We start from the raw sequence: 22,417 nt of genomic DNA, 5'->3' as shown, positions 1-22,417 counted from the left end.
ACCTTATTTCCTATTTACAATTTTATTTATTTATTTAATTTTTAAAAAAGATTTTATTTATTTGTTTGACAGGGAGAGAGACAGTGAGAGAGGGAACACAAGCTGGGGGAGAGGGAAAGGGAGAAGCAGTCTTCCCACTGAGCAGGGAACTCTATGTGGGCCTCGATCCCAGGACCTCATGACCTGAACCCAAGGCAGTTGCTTAACGACTGACCCACCCAGGCACCCCACTATTTATAATTTTTAGTACCAGCATCTGACTGAGAAACTAACTTTAAAATTTGGATGCAGGACAAAATAAAACAACTCCAGGAATCTAGGTATTTTACAGGATATCTAGATAAGATCAATCTAGTTTATGATCTTTGTGAGCTTACACAAGAAAACGCCTCCATTCTATAAAAGGGGTTTGAGTTTCAGTTTTTATCTTAGATGGTATAGAGTTTGTGATAAGTTCTGTTAAGATGGTCAACTTAGGAAAGCAAGGTGGTAATAGATGAAAAAAAGACCAGAGGATCCCCTATTCAAGTGATAGCATTTCCATATTGTAGAAGTATTTCCTGTCCAGACCCTTCATAAGAGAGGGGCCCATGGGCCAAAACTTTTTTGAAATGGAACTTATTTTAATGGTAGAACCAAGCCAGGTGCTAAGTGGAAATTCGGCCACAAAAGCAGCAGGGACTAAACTTGTAGGTCTGGCCATGCAGCCACACTGTGGCTGTGCTGTGAAAGTACCAAACCTCCTATTGGGCTGATGAAACCACGTGTTCTGCCAGCTCCTCCTCAGTCTCATGTTCTTATTTTTCAGCTTCTCATTTGAGGGTTAGAGAGAAACATGTAGTACCCACCCAGCAGAAGTAGGCTAACTTTTTTTTTTTAGTCAAGAAACTATCCTGAGTGGTCTCAAGAGAGACCTGACATTTATAGCCCAACTGCATATCAAGGTTTTGTATCTCTGAAGTTACTTTTTAAAAAGTTAATAACTTCCAACTATGGCCGCAACCCATTTGCTATCATTCAGCAACTGTCTCAGAAAGGAAAGGATCATGATTCTCTTGAAATAGGGTTCTGTCAGGAGTGTTTACTATATTTGATAAAATTTTATTAAACCTTAAAACAGCAAGTAATGCTTCGTAAGAGTGACCCTTCGAAGAATAGTGTTTTAGGAGCTGTTACCAGTTTGCACACTGATCTGAAAAATGATGTCAATTTTCCACAGAATACTCCTATCCCTGGCACTTACCACTTGAAAACTTTCATTGAAGAATCCCTATTAAATCCAGTGATAGCAACCTACAATTTTAAAAACGAAGGAAGGAAAAGACCACCTCTTGTGCAAAGAAACAATCTGGTACTAAATGACCTTCCCCTGTACGCACCTCCTGACTTCTTGGACTTGTTAAAGAAGCAGCTGGCCTCATACTCATTTAAAGACAAACCGAGGTCAAGTGCCAGCACGCCGGTTTACAAAGATCAGGTAAGGTGTTCCTAGCAGCTGGGTTTTTGTGGAAAAGCTACCAGTAGTCCCTGAGGAGAATATCCTATGAACTTTGAGTGCCTCTTCCCCAGGAGAAATTGAAAACCTATAGGATGCCTTATTTGCCTACAGAAATCAAACAAGGGCTTCCTGATTTGCAAGTACGTCACGTCCAGCAGGATTTTCCCCTGTGAGGCCTCCTTAACCTGAGAATACATGGGAAAAACTGTTCCCTCTCCAGGCACTCTTGGAGGGATTCCCCTGACTTGGGGGAGCTTCTGGAAACTTATCTGTGTTTGGGCCATACTTCTATTTCCTCAGGCAGTTCATACAGTGTACCCTCTTCTTCCAAAGAGAAAAATTTTCCAGTAAGTAGTGCCCTTTAATTAGAGTGTGAATATAACCAGATACCATAGGGGAAGCTTTTTAAAAATGTCTTGTAGAAGTGAGCCCTGCGGTACCAGGAAGGTCACATTCTATGCTCTGCTCTGCCAGTTCATTCATAACACTGGAAATAAGAGCACCGCTGTGCTTCCAGTCCCGGGCTAGGTTCTGTGCAGAGAAGATGTTCCTGACTGGGGAGTATTTGAGTAAGAATACAAGAACAAATATATCAAGTGCTAAGATAAATAGCATGGCAGGAAATGCCAGGGGTATTCAGTGTAGGCTGAGTTGAAAAGCTGGAAGGCTCCCAGGATTAAGTAGGACCCAAGCCGGACCTTGAATAATACATGACATTTATGTGGCTCTTAATAGCTTACTGTGAGTTTCCCCACGTATTCTCATAGTTGTTCTTCCCCAGCATTCTGAAATATGCAGAACAGATGTTACCCCCATTTTTTATGTGAAAACCATGGTGAGTGGATACTAAGTCACTTGTTCAGAGGCATGTAGATAGGGTAGGTAAGGCAGTACTTTTAACTGAGGGTTTCTGAGCCCAATTTGGTGCCTTGTCCAGAGCGCCTCCAGCTGTGAACGAGCGGCAGAGTTCGGGGGTATATAAAGGGAGGTGTTCAAGGGAGGGGCATAACACTGGGGAAGGCTGGCAGAAAGAGACTTGTGACTTGGCCTTTGGGACTGGGGACTTGAGGCCTCCCATTTATTAAAGATTTCACTTATTTATTTGAGAGAGGGAGAGAGTAAGAAAACATGAGTAGGGGAGGCTCAGAGGGAGAAGCAGAATGCCCACTGAGTAGGGATCCCCATGCGGGGCTTTAACCCCAGGCTTGAACCCTGCGATCATGACCTGAGCCAAAAGCAGATGCTTAACTGACCGAGCCACCCATGAGGCCCAGGCTTCCCATTTATAAAGAAGCTAGTATTAGTATCAACCCCTACAACTTTATCAGAATATTGTGATAACCTGAGAAGAAATGCATTGCCACTGGAGGTTGAATTATATGCAAGGGCTGTGGTTGTGGAGATGGACAAGACATTTTCAGCAGGATGAGCCTGTCATAGCCAACACGGAACCTTTCCTACTGTTTTGCAAATTATGGCTTTGAAACAGGGCAGAGCGATAAATGTTCATTGGGTAAATCTTATCCTGTTTGCTTCAGTGGATGAATACAAACACTAAATTATGCTGACTTTTATGGCTCAGTATCGGGTAACCATGCTACATGTGAAATCATTCTGGCCACCCCCAGGGCAGAATCCTCCTTCCTCATTCTGCACCACTGTTTACTGCCCTTCTGTTTCCTCTCTTCTTGCTCTTAGGGGATATTGAGGGTAGGTCAAGGCCCACTGATAAAAGGAGAAAACATAGAAGGTTGGTATTAGGCAAAATCTAAAGCTTTAAAAGAACATAAGAATTTGGCTTAACCAGAGGGGTAGATAAAACCTGAAAACAAACTCTTTCTGTTTCTTTCTCCTCTCTCTCCCGACCTCCCCCAAAGGATTGTGCTATAGAAAATGGAAGAATTAGATGTTTTCCTAATTTGCTGTTTTCAAAGGATCTACGACAATGTTCTCAGGAGGAGAGACATTCAGATGTAGCATTGTTTACTCACCAATAAAATTCACAATCTGTTTTGTTTTGTTTTTTTTTTAAACACAAAGCTCAGTAAAATAATAATTTGAATCTGAAGTAGATAGAGTAGACATTGTCATTTATTAATATGGAACTATATTCTCCAGTTTCACAATTTTTAATAGAACATTCACTTTATACCCGCCTTAGTGCTGCTTTTTTATTTGTAAGAAATTTTTTGCTATTTTCAACACCTTTATGCTGATACATGTAACTTACTGGAGCATCTGTATCAAAGACTTAGATCAGATGTGGATGTGTGTGCATGTGTGTATGTGTGTGTGCGCACATCCGTGTATACTCATCTATGTCTGGCTCTTTCCAAAGACTGTTTGAGATGGCCCTATGATTTTTACAATAATTCTTTCTGTATTTATGTTGGAGGAGAAATAGGTTTTTGTTGTAGGACATATGTGCAGATGTGGGGCTGTGTCTCTCCCTGTCTACAGTGTTATGAGCATCTCTTGGCCTTGTTGCCATTCTCCAGTGGCCCCTGGGTTTCTCCCAATCGTTTCTGGATGATTTCAGCTCCTCCGTGCCCCCACTCTCTCCAAAGCGCCTGTCATGATTTTAGTACACCCGTGTGTGATCTTCCAACAACCTGGCTTTTCAGTTTCTTGAATTCTCCTCTGCCTCAGCCACTCGCTCTTTAGAGTTGGTTTGTTTGTTTGGTTGGGTTTCTTGGCTTTGTTGTTTTTTTGTTTTTTACACTCCTTAGAGTTTCTCAAGACCAATCATTTTAACCCTCCACAGTCTCAACTGCAGGCAACCCGTTCTTCTCACCCTCTCCTAATCTTCTGTTTCGCTCACCCTAGCACCCTAACCCCCCCCAAATTTTTCTGTCCTCCCCATCCCTAATCCATGGATCTGACCTCCTTTTTCAGTGCCTCTGACTTTCTGATGTTTTCCTTCCTCCAGGAGCTTTAGGTCCTTGTCACTTTAGAGTTTCCCCCTGCACACGTCCGCAGTCCCTACCCAGGGGGTTCATCTTACCTGTCTAGCAAGGCTGTCACACTGGTTAAGTCCAAGTCTCTAGGAACTTAGTCCCTGCATCCATGTTGCTGAATGACTGGCCTCATTTTAAATTCTTCACCTTTCCTGCCACTGAACAGACTTCCCTGGTGTTTTCTCTGCCACTCTTGCAGGTGGCTTTATCTCACATCTCCCCTCTTTCCAAAACCCCAAGTCCTCATCCTCAGCCCTCCCTCTTCTCTCTTCTCACCTCCTTCAGCCCCTTCTCCCTGACTTCTTCATGTAGGAGCACCCCTGACCCTCTTCCCCATCTACACTCCCTTGCTTGGTGATTTCATTCAGCCCCAAGGCTTTGGACACCATCTTATTGTTGGAGATTTCCAAGTTTATATCTCCTTCCCAGACTTCTCTCTTGAACTCTGGACTTGTGTATCCAACTGCTTTCTTGACCTCTGCACTTGTATGTCTAAGTCAGGATTTCTCAACTTTGGCACTATTGACATTTTTGGATGGTATAGCCCTTTGTCGTGGGGTCTATTCTGAACTTTGTAGGATGTTCAGCAGCATTCCTGGATAATTAGATGCCATAAACTAAGTAGATGCCATTAGCAATCCCCCTCCCAGTTGTAACAACCCAAACCCTCTCCAGACATTGCCAAATATTCCCTCGGAGTGAGAAGGGGGTAATAAAGCCAGCCAGCCAACCAACTAACCAACAAACCCATCTCCTTCCTGATTGAGAATCTTTGTGACAGTGGGTGTGACCTCTTGAGTGGCTGTTCTCAGGGTCAGCAGGTTTATTGGGACCTGGCTTCATCTCCCTCTCTTCCTGCCCCTGGTCTCCTGGCTGCTGCTTGAGCTTGCCACTTGCACCTGTCCTTGCATTGGATCTTCCTTCTTCTGGAATGCTCTTATTCCATCTATCTGCATGGCTCACTCCATCTCCTTCTTCAGGTCTTTCTTCAAGTGTCACCTTCTTAATAAGCCCCATTTAAATTCACCACCTGACACTCCTGACCTTAGGAGGGAATCCTGACCTTCTTATTTTTTCTTTAGCATCTGTAGCCATCAATACACTTTATAATTTACTTGTACTTTGCATTTATTTTTTGTTGTCTGTTTTCCCCCATGAGCTTCATAAGGACATAAATATTTATCTTTTTTACTCACTGTTACATCTTTGCCTTTAGAACAGTGTCTGATGATTAATATGCATTGAATGTGGAATGAATGAACAATTATCCAGCTCTTCGATATCTGTCTGGGTCTTACTCTATTTGTTTCTTTGGATGTGTGATTTTCTTTGACCCTGTGTACATTGTTCACTGATCCTCAAAACTGATTTTCATGAACCCTAAGACCTAAATGAAAGTGTTTTCCATCAGGGAAGGCTTGCTTTTGGTTCTGCTTTAGGGGGTAGCTACCAATCTGAGGCCACTTGAAATACACTGCTCATGTATTCTTGGGGCACTCCAGTGATGGCACTTTGTGAAAGGGACCAGTCCATAGTTAAACTCTCTCAGTAGTGGATTTTCCCCCCTTTTTCAATTCTGCTTAGCACCAAGGCAACTCTGTGTACAGACTCTTAGCATTGGGTGATACGGGAGGGCTTACTTTCAGAAAGTGCTCTTCTAAGGTCTCTAATTCCTGTGGGTAGGACCCCCATTAGATCACCATCACTGATGGACCTAAGGTTTGGCCTCTGGATCCTCATAAGAAAATGCAGCTCTGTTCTTCTGCTGAGTTTAGTCTGAACCAACAAACATCCTCTGGGCAAAACTTGGCCACTTAACCTCTCTGGCTTCTTGCTATGTCTTGCTTTGGGGTTCTTAAATTTCCTTATTATCTGCTTAGCAATTTCTTGTCATTTTAAAAACTCTTGCTTATTTGCTTTTAATATTTTATTCCTCATTTCTAGTAGTTGTCTGCAGTGAGAAAGCTCATCATCCAAATAACCTAGCTCACCACTAATAGAAACCAGACCTTTTTTCCCCTTAGAAATATACTGTGAATCTTTTCCACACCCTTATGTGTTCTCTACATCATCTCAAATAGCTGCATAGTATTCTACTAGATGTACATATCCTGATGTATTCAGCATTTTCTGCTGTTAGTCACAGAGTGGAGTAGTTAGGGAAAGGAATGCAGCTAAGTCTTTAGAGATGCATTGCCAAATGCTTTTACAGAAAAATTGTGCCATCCTGCATCTCTCTCTTGCAGAATATAATAAATCTTGTACCATTTTACATCCACTGTTTATGTTTTCAACTAAAAACATGGATCAAATGACTGAAATGGGAAATGTTAAAGTATAAACTTGAAATCAGCGTGCTGGGGTGCTCCTGAACAACCCGAAGTCTGCTATGTCTGTGCCAGTCTCCTGACCATGCACAGGAAAGGAAGAAGATAGTGACTCCGCCCCTGTCTATAGCCAGTGAGTCAGTGACCATGCGGCTTCCACACTTTTGCACTGACGGGTAAAAATGAGTCATGTTCTTTTTTTTTTAATTTCAGATAGTTAACATACAGTGCAATATTATTTCCTGGAATAGAGTCACGTTCTCTTATAATCCAATTGAAATAGATAGTCTAGTTTAAAAATGAAGAAAGGATATGAACTGGCAATTCACAAAGAGACATACCAGTTCCAAAAAAAAAAAAAAAAAAAAGGCACAAAGTGATGCTTGGCTTCAGCTAATAATTAAATAATTACAAAGGAACAAAAGCAGCTAGACACTTTTTTTGGGTTTTTTTGCCTGTCAGATGATAAACAGTGTAAGTTTGATGATACCCGTTATTGGCAAAGAGGGTATGGAAAACATATTCTCACACACTGTTTGTATAATACAAATTGTTGCAAGTATTTTGGAAGGTAATTTGGTAATTCCTAGCAGCTTTAAAGGCATATAGTAAGGGATTCCTGGGTGGTTCCATTGGTTAAGTGTCTGCCTTCAGCTCGGGTCATGATCCCAGGGTCCTGGAATCAAGTCCTGCATCAAGCTCCTTTCTCAGTGGGGAGCCTGCTGCTCCCTCTGCCTGCTGCTTTCACTGCTTGTGTTCTGTCTCGCTCTCTCTCTGACAAATAAATAAATAAAATCTCTTTAAAAATGCATATAAATCGGTGCCTGGGTGGCTCAGTGGGTTAAGTCTCTGCCTTCGGCTCAGGTCATGATCTCAGGGTCCTAGGGTTGAGCCCCGAATTGGGCTCTCTGCTTGGTGGGGAACCTGCTTCCCCCTCTCTCTCCCTGCCTCTCTGCCTACCTGTGATCTTTCTCTCTGTGTCAAATAAATAAAATCTTAAGAAAAAATTAAAAAAATAAAAATAGTGAGGTGAATCTATGTGTTGATATGGAAACATCTCCAAGATACATATTAATAAAATACTCAAGAAACCAATATTTATAGCATAATTCCATTTGTATGAATGAAAACAGATATACCTATATATTAAAAGCTTCCTTTCTTGAGAGTTATTTAAGCAATCATTAACAGTGATTTCCATTTGAGAAGTAAGGGTTACATAGGGCACAAGGAGACTTACCATTATTTTGTTCTTTCTGTAGACTTCGAATGCAAGCAAGTAATATTCTTTCCAATCATGCTCATTTGTAAAGAAATCAAAATTTTTCCCAACATATTTTCTATTTTATCTCATTACATTTTCCATTTTAAAACTTCTCTTATTTACTTCCTAGGTTGGGAACATTTCCATTAAAATCAGAAACAAAATTTTTAAATTGCTTCAAACTTCTGTCCAGGCTTTTGCCTTGGAAGATGAAGCCACACAAAAGGAAACAAATTTGGCGATTCCGCCTCTCCCAACTCTCAGGTCAAAGGGGGATTGTCAGGCTGGAAAGGCACCCCTATTAACTTAGAAAATGAGCCAAAGGGAAGGAAATGAGCCAAAGGGTCCATTTTATTTTTGAATTTTTTATTATTAAAATTTTTTTTTAAATTTATTCATTTGAGAGAGACATAGAGAGTGAGCAAGGGCACAGCAGGGGAGAGGGTCAGAGGGTGAAAGAAAGGGAAAAACAGATTCCCACTGAGCAGGATGCCCAACACAGGGCTTAATCCCAGGACTCTGGGATCATAACCTGAGCTAAAGGCAGACCCTTAACCGACTGAGCCACCTAGGTGCCCCTATTTTATTTTAATTTTTTAAAAGATTTATTTATTTTTATTTTAGAGAGAGAGAGAGAGAGAGAATGGGGGTGGGGAGGTAAAGAGAGAATCCCAAGCAGACTCTCTGCTAAGCAGAGAGCTCGATGTAGGGCTTGATCTTGCAGCCCTGGGATCATGACTTGAGCCGACTGATGTTGAGAAAATCTGGTGATTCATTGATCGTTGTTAGCTGTGTTTATAGCTGTAAAGATGATGTCTTTGAAGACACGTTAATTTGAAAAGCATTGCATGGTAAAAATAATGGCTGGTGGAATTTTCAACAGAATGGTTTTGCATTGACAAAATACCCATGGAGAGAAAACTTGTGCCCAAAGAGGGGCTGACAAATAATATTATAGGGAACTAGAGACTTAAACGTTAGGATAATGAAATGCAAAATGTAGATGGAACAACTCATTGTGTATTTTTAAAAAGATTTATTTATCTGTTTTAGAGGAAGAACGTGAGTGTGCCAGCAGTGGGTGGGGCAGAGGGAGAATGAATCTCAAGCTGACTCCTCACTGAGCATGGAGCCTGTGGTTGGACTCCTTCTTAGGACCCTGAGATAGTGACCTGAACTGAAATGCTATGACCCCAAAGAAAGCGCTGGCTTAAAATACATTCCTGTGCTCCCATGGTATGATTAAACAAACAAACAAACTCACGTTTCCTTGGTGTTTATTATGTCCAGTGAACAATTAACAAGGCACAGGTGCATCAGGACAACGTATGTATTTCATCATAAAATCTGTATTTACTGATATTATCACTGTAGCCACAAAAAGCTGCCCCTGCAATCAAAATGGTATTAATATGTGAAAGACAGCTGTGGGGCAAAATATAACAGCTGAACTTCCTTGTAGCAGATTATGCCAGGGTTTGGATGCCTCATTTTCAGCAGAGGCAGCCTTGTATTTCTAAACCTGGTTTTAAAATAATAGGGGTAGGGGATATTGTTCATTTCCAGGCAGGCTTCTTTCCAGGATTTTGTAACACAAGTCCTTCTTGCTAGCTCCTTCAACCTAGGTATTTCTGGAGATTGGGTCAGTCTTCTTTCCCCTGGCTCCTAGTTCTCCTTCCCTCTCTTCCTCCTCTCTGTCACACACCCCAGTCTCCGTGCATACCACTTCCTGACACTGCCTTCAGTCACATACTCCTGGGTTAATACCTGTAGATCCAGAGACGATGGAGCTTACCAGGTACTTTGCAACAAGCTTGGCAATGGGCAGACAGCCTCTTTTGCAACATTCCTCCTTAAAGTGTCCTCCATGGCCGCTTCGAGGAAGTTCTGCCTTCCCTGAAACCCCAATCAAATTTCAGTCTTTGCCATCTTTAAACCACTAGGTTGGATTTATTTATTTAATTATCCCCGCCCCAACCCCTGGCTTTATTGAGGTATGATCATTAGATCCCACATATGAGTGATACAAAACAGTATCTGTCTTATTGCACTTGGCAAAATGTGCTCCAGTTTCAACCCTGTTATTGCAAATGGCAGAATTTCTTTTTTCGTAGTTGAATAATATTCCTTTGATACACACACACACACAAGTATGATCATACAAAGGATCACACACATATATAGCATTTTTATCAGATGTATATATTCATTACCCACTCCTCCATCAGTGGACACTTAGGTTGTTATTTCTTTTTCTTGCCTAATTATTCTGGTTAGGGCTTCCAATACTATGTTGAATAGGAATGGAAAGAGTGAACACCCTTGTCCTGCTCCTGACTTTAGAGGAAAATCTTCTAGTTTTTCACCACTGAGTATGTGAGATTAGGTGTGGGTCATTAGTTGGTTTTAATCTCTCCTGACTCCCAAGTCTCCAATTTGTCTTTTATCATTTTATTTATAGTATTTTATATTAGAATTGTTTACATAGGGGCACCTGGGTGGCTCAGTCAGTTAATCGATCCCCAGGGCCCAGGGATCAAGCCCCACGTTGGGCTCCCTGCTCAGTGGAGAGCCTGCTTCTCCCTCTCCCTCTGTCTGCCACTCTGCCTACTTGTGCTCTCTCTTCATTGCTCTATCAAATAAATAAAATCTTAAAAAAAAAAAAAGAATTGTTATGTATGTGCTTTCACACTCCTACTGGCCAGGAGCCATATCTCCCTTACCCTTATATTCCCCACCACACCTAGCAGTGCTCTACCCACAGAGCAGGCTCACCAAATGGTAGTTGAATGGATTTGTTAGGTCTAGTACATTTAAAATAGGATCAATTTTACAGAATTCTTTTATGCCTTTCAGGCACACTATCATAAAGTTTACCATGAAGAAGGACTCTTTGTTGAATGTTTTCAGGTTTCATCTTTGAAAATGAACTTTTCCCACTATTAAGACAGAGAATAAATGACATAAAACTGTATGGTCATAAAATAAAGGATTACAAATGACAGGTAATAAGATAAAGTGAGCTTAAGACCTGTATTAATCTATTTTTGGTGTCCTCGTCCATTCTCTGCAGTCAGTTAAGCTCTCACCAGGGCAATACGATCTACTTCCTGCACCGGTTCCCAAGCACGCTTCCAGGTAACTATACACCTATTAAATTGCTTTTAATAATTTCACTCTTGCCTTTTAATTTATATATTTAACCAATACTAATGGCTTTTAAACCTTATTTATGCCCATCATCTCTAGATTCGCATTTTCAAATATTTAGTGAGAGACAGGAAATAAATTAACAATGTTCTCATATTAAAAAATGGATTTAGAACATCTTTTTTTTTTTTTCCCCACATAGGAGCTTCGTATTTCGTTCTACAGTTCAAAGATTTCCAACAGGCTGCTTCACTCCTGTAAGTATATTGCAGACAATTAAAACATGATGAATTTGATGTTTAAAATATGCAGTGGTTCATTTTGACATATCAAGATTAACATTTTGATCATTTTAGTATAAAAGCAATGAATGATTAATGTAATTGATTTAAGATATACTTAAAGTATATCTGAAGATATACCAGGGACTTCAAAGTAAATAACCCATTTGTGTCAAGGTATAGAAGAAAAGTAAAAGCTCTTTCCCTTTCTGTAGGTCTTCCCTTTTGGGGCGCCTGGGTGGCTCAGTGGGTTATCCCATTCTCAGTGAAGTCACCCACAGTCACCTGTTCAGAATTTCCTGTTCCCCCTTCCTTGGTTTATTTTTCTCCGTCTTGTTCATCACTGTATGATACACTGCTCTCAGACATTAATCTATCCTGTTTTATCTGTCTTCCCCCACAATGCAAGCTTCAGGTAGGAGGAGACTTTTGTCTGTTTTTGTCCTGTATACATAACACCTAGAAAAATGGCTGGCACATGGTAGTTATTCATTTAATTAATTAGTAAAATCATCAGAGATGTTCAATAGATCATTGTATTTACAACAAAAAGGAAAGGTATCTCTGGTTTCTTTCAAAAATGTGAAAATGCCTTCCTGTTTCTACAGATTTCCAAATATATGGCCATGTGTTTTGGTAAATATGTACTCCCTTAGATAATTAACTAGTAGAATGCCAAAAAAATAAATAATTATATACATATTTTGAAGGACTAAAGCAATATGAAATTACTTTGGGGTGGTTTGATGGCTTGAGTTACCTATTTATAGCTAAAAACCCAGGGAGAGAAAGATATACGGTGAACATCTGAAAGAGGAATTTAGATAACAGAATTCAGAAACAGACCCTAGACTATATAGGATTTTTGTATTTGATAAAGATGATATGACAAATCAGTAAGGAAAGGAAGAGAATATTTTTTGCTGAGCAATTGGTTAAATAACTTAGAAATTAAGTTAGATTCTTCCTACCACATAATGAAGTAAATTTCATATTGATAAAAGAATTAAATGAAGCATAAAACCAGAAGAAAATATATTAGTCTATGTCTAATTTTAGGGTAAGGCAGATTTTCTGAGATCAGGACAGTGGGTGAACTGCAAAGAAGAAGTATTTGATTTAACCACACAATATTTAACATTTCCTGTATATCAGAAGACAAACTGTAAACAAGGCTAATTCGGAACATTTATTTTCAACATATCCAGCAGATAAAGGGCTAATGGCCTTATTTAAACTTCTCTTAACAATCTAGAGGAAAAACTTCAATAGAAAAGTAAAACAGATGAAGGCCAGAAGTGGACCATTCATGTAACAAGAAGTTCAGATAGCCAACAAAGGTGAAAAAATTTTGATCCCACAATCAAATGTGAGAAACTGAAAGGCTGACTGAAAACTTTTTGTATGTGGGTGGTGTGCTGGGTTGAATAATAGCCCCAAAAATGTGGCCATGTCCTAATTTTTAGAACTTGTGAATGTTACTTTATGTGGCAGAGACCACCCTGCTGACATGAAGGATCCTGAGATGGGGAGGTGGTTCTGGATTCTCTGGTGGGTCCTAGATGCACTCACAAGTGTCCTTATAAAAGGGAGGCAGGGTGAGGTTTGAGAAGGGGGAGAAGGCAGTGTGGTCACAGAGGCAGATGTTGGAGTGATGCGACCACAAGCCAAGGAAGGTGGCCCTCCCTAGAAGCTGGGGGCCCAGGACGCTGATGCAGGTGGGGGTTATGTCCAGTGGATTTCACAGTGGACTGATGGGAGGAGGACATGGTTTTTCCTTTGGGTATCCCCTGGGCCTTTTCTTTTGCACATGTCAGTAGCTTCAAAATGACTCTTCGGCCTCTGGCTTGGGGTATAGGCCAGGGCTTGGCGTATAGGTCAGTTGCCGGTGTTCTGGAAGCTGAGTCAGGGAAGAGGCTGGGGGTCTCACCATTTGGTGTGTGGAGAAGTTAACTTAATTCCTGTTTTTGGTAAAGGCTCCTACCCTCAGCGTGCCTGGGACTCCTGCATCCAGTTGTCTGGTGCAGTTGCCCCAGAAATGCACCACCTGCCCCGCTTAGGATGCAGGAAGCGGGGGAGGTGGAGGGACCTGGAGAGAGGAGGTCTACCAGTTCTCCACCTTCCATTCCCACCTCACAGGGGCCTCATGCCTAAAATTCCTGACCTTCTCTTGGGTTCTGTGGAGCATATCAGCCTGCTCCCTTGGCAGTTCAGCTGTCTCCACTGAGCCACATCAGGTCCCATTTCTCCAGGGTGCTTCACGTCTTCACCCAGTGTGTTCTCTCTGTCGGCCATTGTCTCTTCTCTTGGCTCTGTGTGTGTAAAGAATGGGAGGTGGCTAGTTCTACTTTTCTTATTAGATGGGAGGAATGGAAATAGTTGGCTTTGGCAGCAAACAGTCAAGACACCTGGATTTTGAGGCGCCTGGGTGGCTCAGTGGGTTAAAGCCTCTGCCTTCGGCTCAGGTCATGATCCCAGGGTCCTGGGATCGAGCCCCACATGGGGCCTCTCTGCTCAGCAGGGAGCCTGCTTCCTCCTCTCTCTCTGCCTGCCTCTCTGCCTACTTGTGATCTCTGTCTGTCAAATAAATAAATAAAATCTTTAAAAAAAAAAAAAGACACCTGGATTTTTTGTCACTGGGTAATAACTCTGTCTCCCTTGAAATATAGGTTTTAAAGGAATGTTGTGAGTTAATAATGATTTGTTTACTATGAGTAAGGATGGACTCAGTCAAAAATAATTTGATTTTAGTTCAGGTTAGGCATCCAGAACAAGCAGCCTGGAATGTGAAATAGCACAAGCCAGTTGGTTCTGACAGTTTTTGCCTTTGTTCTCATTGCTTTTGTGGAGAGCAGATTTTTCAAGATCCTTATTCTGCCATTTTCATTGATGTCACCTCATCCATTCTATTTTATAAATAAAAGTGATTCACTGATTTAGAACATCCTGTCTTCAACAAAGTGAAAAGAATACTTTCATGGAAAATATTCTAAGACAAAGAGAGAGCCCAGGGCTGTGATTCATGTCTGTCCTAAACATGCATTCCCAGAGCAGAATGTGGGTTTGGTTTAGATCCATAAACTTGTAAACTGTAGAAAGCAAACTCCTTTGATCCCAACAGTGGGAGATGGTGGTGAGCTGTGTGGGTATGGTTCTGAAATACTTCTTACCATTCTCAAACCTTTTTGAGATAAATGTAGTAATCTTTAGGCCATTATAATATACCACCTAATTTTTTTAATTTTCTTTTTTTTATTAACATAGAATATATTATTTGCCTGAGGAGATAATATGCCCCTTAACTTTTATCCAGGTAATCTAGTTGGATTGATTTTATCATTCAGTTTTGTTGTTCTAGAAATCAACATAATAATCCCAAAACTGTTAAGGACTCTTAGAATTGGAAGAAACTTTATCAATGAGCTATTTTTGACCGTTGAACAACACGGATTTGAACTGTATGGACGGCATATATGTGGGTTTTCTTAAGTAGATACAGTAGAGTACTGAAAATGTATTTTTTTTATTTTTTTTAAAGATTTTATTTATTTATTTGACAGAGAGAGATCACAAGTAGGCAGAGAGGCAAGGCAGGCAGAGAGAGAGAGAGAGAGAGAGAGAGAAGCAGGCTCCCTGCTGAGCAGAGAGCCCAATGCGGGACCCGATCCCAGGACCCCGAGATCATGACCTGAGCCGAAGGCAGCAGCTCAACCCACTGAGCCACCCAGGTGCCCCTGTATTTATTTTTTCTTTCTTGTGATCTTCTTAATATTTTTCCTATAGCTTACTTTATTGTAAGAATGTAGTATACAATCCATACAACATATAAAATACATGCTAATCCACTATATGTGTTATGGGTAAGGCTTTCAGTCAACAGGTGGCTATTAGTAGTTAAGTTTTGGGGGAGTAAGAAGTTATACATGGATTTTCCACTCCTCAGGAGTTGGCACCCCAACACCCACTCTGTGTAAGGGTCAACTGTATTCTATTAGCGTTGGCTTTGATGATGATGGCCACCATCCTTCATTGAGTGGTTTCTGGTACAGGTGCATTTAATCTTCACAGCAACTTGGCAGGTTAATATTCCATCTCTCCTTCACAGGTCAGGAAATGGAAGTTAGTTTACAGAGGTCACAGCTATCTAGGAAGTGGAGCTGTGACTTAGACCCCATCTCTGGTGGCCTCAAAACCTGGGCTCTAAGCTGTGCTGCCTAGTGTGTGAGCATGATCAAGTGACTTGCTTAGTGCCTTTGCACATTTAGAGCTGGTCTGGGGTCAAATCCAAGTGGCAGACATTGTGTTGTCTCTGGCGTCACCATTTCTCACTGATGACTAAGGCTTGTTCATGGGCCCAGGTTGGCCTGCTTGACCCTTTTTGCAGTATGATGAGCTCATAGGTTTCTCCATCTTGGGAGGGCCAGCTATCAGCCTGCCTGTTACTCTCTGATCATCTAAGATCCTTACAATGGATGGAGGCAGCTTAGGCTCCGGCTGGGAGCTTTGCTACACTGGCTTTTTTTTTAACTGGCCATATTTGTTCCCTGGAACACTTTTAGGATGTTAGAACTTCCAGTCCTTTCTCAGCAAAGTCTCTTTGTAAGAAGCTGGACTCAACTGAGTCTAGCTGACTTCATTAGAAGTCCTTTCATGTGCTCTAGACATCTCTTTTGGATGGCTATGTGTATGGCCCAGTGCCAGGTAGCGAATTATTGAGTGTTCAGTGACAAATGAGACATTTTACCAGTGCCCTCCCTTCCCTCTCGAAGGGCAAGGACACACTAAGGTCAATAACCCAAGCAAGGTGTCCCTACACAAGCACACAGAAACTTACCCAGATGAAATGAGAGTCCAGGATTCACAATGCATGTGTCTGACTAGTGTGAGACCAAATGGCTTGGCACGTACAACTTGAAACGTGGAACCCAAAATTAGACAGTGATGACTCAAGTTTAATATTATCTGTTGATAGAAGCACATGTACCTTCTTCCTTCGGAGAGCCATCTCCAGAACTTTCTGATACATTTACTGGTAAGCTTCTTAGCAAGGGCTGACTGAGGAAGAAGATAAGGGCAGGAGTGAAAAAAGGGCTTCAGTGAGGAAAGTGACACCAGTCCTTGTCCCTTCAGAGCCTGTATCCAAAGCCAAACTCAAAGAAACCAAAGGGCAAGTTGCCCTTTCAGGATTTGGATCCAAAGGCTTTTCCACAGTCATTTATTAGTTGATGGGGTAAGAAGGTAAATTTGTTTTTATACCTTCCCACCCACGGCAGCAATGCCTGAAACTCCTTGGTAGGGATTTGTTTTTAAGATTTTATTTTCAAAGAATCTCTAGACCCAATGTGGGCCTTGAACTCAAAACACCTGAAATCAAGAGCCACATGCTCTATCAACTGAGCCAGCCAGGCACCCCCATAGTAAGGATTTTGATATGGGAGCCTAAGATCTAAGACATGAGACATGTGCCACTCTTGATTTAACTGTAGGAAAATCTTGGAGAGAGTTCTCCTTTTCACAAGTCCTCTTTTAAAGCCAAAAGCTCTGAGAAGGAGAAATATATTGATCCAATTCATACTAAGGAAACAGCGACTTATTAAATTCTCCCTCTGCCACCCCCCCCATCCTCAGGAATATAGATGAGATGACAAGAATTACGGTACCTGGGATAAAGGAAAGGAACTGAAAAGAGGGAGAATTATAAGAAGGGGTTCCAGTTTTTAGATATTTATATCATTAACTGTTCTGTGCACAAAACATGTGTTACACTTTTTGACATTAACCTCAAGATAATTCCATAAAAGAATCTACAAAATAAGGAAAAATAAAATTCACAAAGAGTTGTTAAGTTGGGAATTTTTATAGACATTTTCCATATAATATTTGTAAGTCTGTTGATTCTTAAAAGAGGATCCAACTTTGACACAACGGAAGTAGCCCAGTCTCAGAACAAGTCTGCAAGAATGAGTATTAAATAGGCTCAATGGTTAAGCATCTGCCTCTGGCTCAGGTCATGATCCAGGGTCCTGGGATCAAGACCCGCATTGGCCTCTCTGCTCAGCAGGGAGCCTGCTTCCCTCTCTCTCTCTCTGCCTGTTTCTCTGCCTACTTGTGATATCTCTCTGTCAGATAAGTTAAAAAAAAAAAAAGAATATCCTTGCTTTATGTAATTATGGTCATTAATAGCTATTTGAATTTAAAGTTTATGTTTTCTATTCTCAAAGTAATACATGGTTTGCTGCTCAGTATACCAAATTGGCCATACATCAATCTTTTCTCACTTTCAAATCTCAATAAAATTGGTAATAAAAGAATAAATACATCTACAAGGATAAAGAGAGAAAAGGAAACATTGGCAGACAGAAGATTTCAACAATTTTTGGACAAAGTAGAGGAAGCCACAGGCTAAAAAGCACCCAGGGGTTGCTGCAGAAGAGATGGGAGCCCATTTGTTCCTTAGAACTGCAGGGAGTCTCAGGACTTGAGTGGGAGGAGGTAAGGTGAGGCAGAGGAAATTAGTTGAACACCAGGGAATTCATTGAAATTGTACATACAGAGTAATTTAATTTGGGGCTCCCTCCCTTCTCCTAATGTAAAATGCTGGCCTTTGGATATTTGCTCCTCAAGCAAAAAAATAGTAGAATTTATCCTCTAGGAAAACTAAATGAGCTTAGAGGAAAGAGAACCACATCCTGATATTCAGGGGACCCCAGGACAAAGAGTGGCTCACCATCCAGTTGTCTAATTTCCACATATCCCAGCCACATACCCAAGCTTCTACCAGGCAAGTATGAAAAGCCTGTAACATGAATGAGAGATGGAAGTAAGAAGACAGAAGGATGAAAACCTGGTTGAAAAACAGAATGCAGGGCATAGAGGGGAGATTTTTTAAAAAATCCAGTTAGCGGGGCACCTGGGTGGCTGAGTTGGTTACAGCCTCTGCCTTCGGCTCAGGTCATGATCCCGGGGTCCTGGGATCGAGCCCTATGTCCGGCTCTCTGCTCAGCGGGGAGCCTGCTTACCCCTCTCTGCCTACTTGTGATCTCTGTCTGTCAAATAAATAAATAAAATCTTTTAAAAAAAATCCAGTTAGCATGCACAGAGAGAGGAAAACGGCAAAGCTATTTTCAACGTAGAAGTCTGTGTTCAGCTAATCAATTGTAAAGACAAAATAAAGGCATTTTTCCAACATGCAAGAACTCCTAAAAATTGCCTTCAGAACACCCTTTTTAAAGATGCCACTGGTGATGAAAAACAAAAACAAACAAACAAAACAAACAGAAAACCCCAGCTAAACAAAGGAGTAAATCCAGAAGTAGGGAGGCATGGGATCTAGGACAAAGTGGGTCCAGACTGGGAGAGCAGTTAAAAGATGTTCTAGGCGAATCACTGTGCAGCTGAGAAGCCAATCCATATTGAGAAAGAAACTAGCAAACTCCAGAGGAAATGTTTCTAAGGGAAAAGGATTTAAGAACAACTGATATCATGGGGAAAAAAAAAAAAAAAATATATATATATATATATATATATGTATATGTATATGTATAGCAAAATGTGCAAGTGAAAAAGGCAAGGCACTTAATTAACCACAGATAAAACAAAAGACTGTCTAAGAAAAGGAATTCTATTATGTAACTTGGCTCTGCAAGGAATAATATTTTTTTAGTAAACATAGCTTAGGGATTTAAAATGCTACTTTGGGGACACCTGGGTAGTTCAGTTGGTTATGCATCCGGCTCTTGATTTCAGCTCAGGTCATGATCTCAGGGTCCTGGGATCAAGCCCTGAGTCAGGCTCTGCCCTCAGTGGGGAGTCTTGAGGATTCTCTCCCTCCCTCCACCTCTGTCTCTCCTGCTTGAGCTCTCTCTTTCCATCTCTCTAAAATAAATAAATAATCTTTAAAAACAACTGGAATGCTAATTTGAAAAAAAAAAGAAAATGAAAGGCTACCGTGAGTGGATAAGGAGAGAGGAATAATGGACAGGGCAAATGCCATATCTTCATTCATTCCAGGAGGCCATCAATAGATAATTTCTAAAATATAAATTAAGAAATAACAATATGAACATACTATTTACTGATAAGGTAAGTTCTTTTTTTTTTTTTTTTGGAAGATTTTTTATTTACTTGACAGAGAGAGAGACAGCCAGAAAGGGAACACAAGCAGGGGGAATGGAAGAGGAAGAAGCAGGCCTCCCACTGAGCAGATAGCTCGATGTGGGGCTCGATCCCAGGACCCCAGGACCAGGACCCGAGCTGAAGGCAGACGCTCAGTGACTGAGCCACCCAAAAATTTTTTTTGTTTTGTTTTTAAAGATTTTATTTATTTGTTCGACAGACAAAGATCACTATTAGGCAGAGAGGCAGCAGAGATAGAGATGGGGAGGCAGGCTCCCTGCCAAGCAGGGAACCCAATGCGGGGCTTCATCCCAGGACCCTGATCATGACCTGAGCTGAAGGCAGAGGCTTTAACCCACTGAGCCACCCGGGTGTCCCCTTTATCTAAGATTTTATTTATTTGAGAGAGAGAGAGTGCACACAAGTAGTGGGGATGCATAGGCAAATGGAGAAGCAGAACCTGCTGAGCAGGGAGCCCAATGCAGGGCTCTATCCCAGGACCCTGGGATCATGACCTGAGCCGAACGCAGATGCTTAACCAACTGAGTCACCCAGGCACCTCAAGATAACATCTGTAAGAGCAGTTAAGAGTTAAAAATAGTTGTCTTTGGCTCTTTTTTTTCTTTATAGAGGGGGTTCAGCAGAAGGAAGGGGAAGAGAGAATCTTAAGCAGGGTCCATGCCCAGCTTGTGGAACACTACATGGGACTCGATCTCATACACCTGAGATCATGATCTGAATTGAAATCAAGAGTTGGGAGCTTAACCAACTAAGCTACCCAGGTACCCTGTCCTAGGTTCTTTAGAACGTGCTTAGAGACATGTATGCCCAAGACATATGTGTAAAGGTGTTTCTAAGAGTGCCAGTTCCCTGAATGAATCAGTATAGTGTTATTTCAGTGAAATGCTGTATTCACATTCACCATCCTATGCTCTTACACACTCTTGAAAACAAAACACAGATAACAGTTGTCCTAGGAAATGAAATTGGAGAGACATGAGACCAGACTTCTTTTTCATTATGTCTTTTTATTCTGATTGATTTTTTTTAGATTTTATTTATTTATTTATTTGACAGAAAGAGAGAGAGAGAGAACACAAGCAGGGGGAGAGGGAGAGTGGCAAGCAGAGGGAGAAACAGGCTCTCTGTTGAGCAGGGAGTCTGTCTCAGGGCTCGATCCCAGGACCCTGGGATCATGACCTGTATCAGAGGCAGGCACTTAACCGACTGAGCCACCCAGGTACCCTAGTTCTGATTGATTCTTAAAACTGTATTTCTATATAAATTTAATAAGATGTCATGAAATTTAAGTAAAAATATATAAAAATTTAGAGTAAAAATAAATGAATAAATTATAGGTAATTTGGAAAATATAGAAAATTATGTTTAAAAATTTTGTCCTTGTTTATATGCAGTCATTAATGTTAATTTTCTCCTTTTTTCTCTGCAATTTTAAAAATAGTGATCATGGTGCACGACAATTTCATATCTTTTTGTTTACTTAATACATGTTTCACTTTCATATTATTATAAATTTCTTCAAACTTTATTTTCACTAGGTAAATAATCTGGTTATCAGATCATAATTTATTCAACCATCCCCCTCTTTTTTTTTTTTTTCTCAATAGGCTCCACACCCATCATGGAGCCCAAATTGGGGTTTAAACTCACAACCCTGAGATCAAGAGTCAGATGTTTAGCCAACTGAACTACCCACATGCCCCTCAACCACTCCCCTCTTGAGAGCTAATTTTGTTTTCCATTATTCCATACATATAGGGGTCTTTTTTTTTTAAAGATTTTATTTATTTATCTGACAGACAGAGATCACAAGTAGGCAGAGAGACAGGCAGAGAGAGAGAGGGGGAAGCAGGCTCCAGAGAGCCTGATGCAAGACTTGATCCCAGGACCCTGGGATCATGATCTGAGTTGAAGGCAGAGGCTTTAACCCACTGAGCCATCCATATACAGGGGTCTTTAGTATCCAAGTATAACCTGACCCAAAAAAAGGCCTATTAAAGTGAACCCACTTTAAGTAGAATCAAAATCTCAAAGTAGTCAATAAAGTTTGAATCGGTCTTTCCTTAAAAAAAAAAAAAGAAATTGATCTAAAAACTACGAAAATATCCTATAATTACAACTATGTATTAATTCCTAAATTAAAAAGGAGGCTGTGTTTAGTTTTTCTGACAATATCTTGTGATAGTATAGTGACATCCTTCACATCATGTTTGACATTCCAATGAAATTACAGACAACACAATTTAGAAAAAAATATTATTTGAAGCATCATTAGTTTTCCCAAGGGCAGCTCCTCTAACATTTAAAATCATTTTTTCTGAAATGCTGATACTGTCATAATCCTTGTCATCGTCTTTTTTTTTTTTTTGGTAGCTACTTTAACTTTGCTGGATCCTCATTGGGCAATGAAAGCCTTTTCCTGTTGATTTGGGCACTTCTCCATCATTTTCATCAAGTTCATGAAATCTTACATTTTTAGTAAAATTTACATTATCATTTTGAATTTGGATTTGCATTTTATTTGCAGTGTATTATTAAATATCATTTAATGCTGACAGAGAAAAACTGACTTACAAAGACACTGATCTGTCTGCAGTGGTAGATTCCAGTATTAAGCAGGAGAGATGCTTGAATAGGATATAATTTTGTAAGAGATCAGTTATTGGAGAACTCTTTTGTATTATGACAATTTTGTTTACATTCACCACTTCGCTATGCAAGGACAATACTGAATACTCAGAAAATTATTTTGCTGAAAAAAAAGAGACTAATGCTAACATAAAAATTCATAAAATCTTTTCTAA

General features: G+C 40.6%; 1 protein-coding gene across 1 annotated transcript in view; it reads left to right on the top strand.

Annotated features, from left to right (window-relative positions):
• Positions 1 to 22,417, top strand: part of STPG4 (sperm-tail PG-rich repeat containing 4) — a 40,088-nt gene that overhangs the window by 2,171 nt on the left and 15,500 nt on the right. The window contains exons 3-5 of the mRNA XM_044262420.1: positions 1,220 to 1,477; positions 11,120 to 11,184; positions 11,399 to 11,453. Of these exons, the coding sequence (XP_044118355.1) occupies positions 1,220 to 1,477; positions 11,120 to 11,184; positions 11,399 to 11,453 (378 nt within the window). The remainder of the gene's footprint in view (positions 1 to 1,219; positions 1,478 to 11,119; positions 11,185 to 11,398; positions 11,454 to 22,417) is intronic.

The sequence above is a fragment of the Neovison vison genome, chromosome 8 (assembly GCF_020171115.1).
Source record: "Neovison vison isolate M4711 chromosome 8, ASM_NN_V1, whole genome shotgun sequence".
In the NCBI taxonomy this organism is placed as follows: domain Eukaryota; kingdom Metazoa; phylum Chordata; class Mammalia; order Carnivora; family Mustelidae; genus Neogale; species Neogale vison.
Note: the sequence above shows the minus strand (reverse complement) of the source record. Positions and strands in the feature narration are given on the sequence as shown.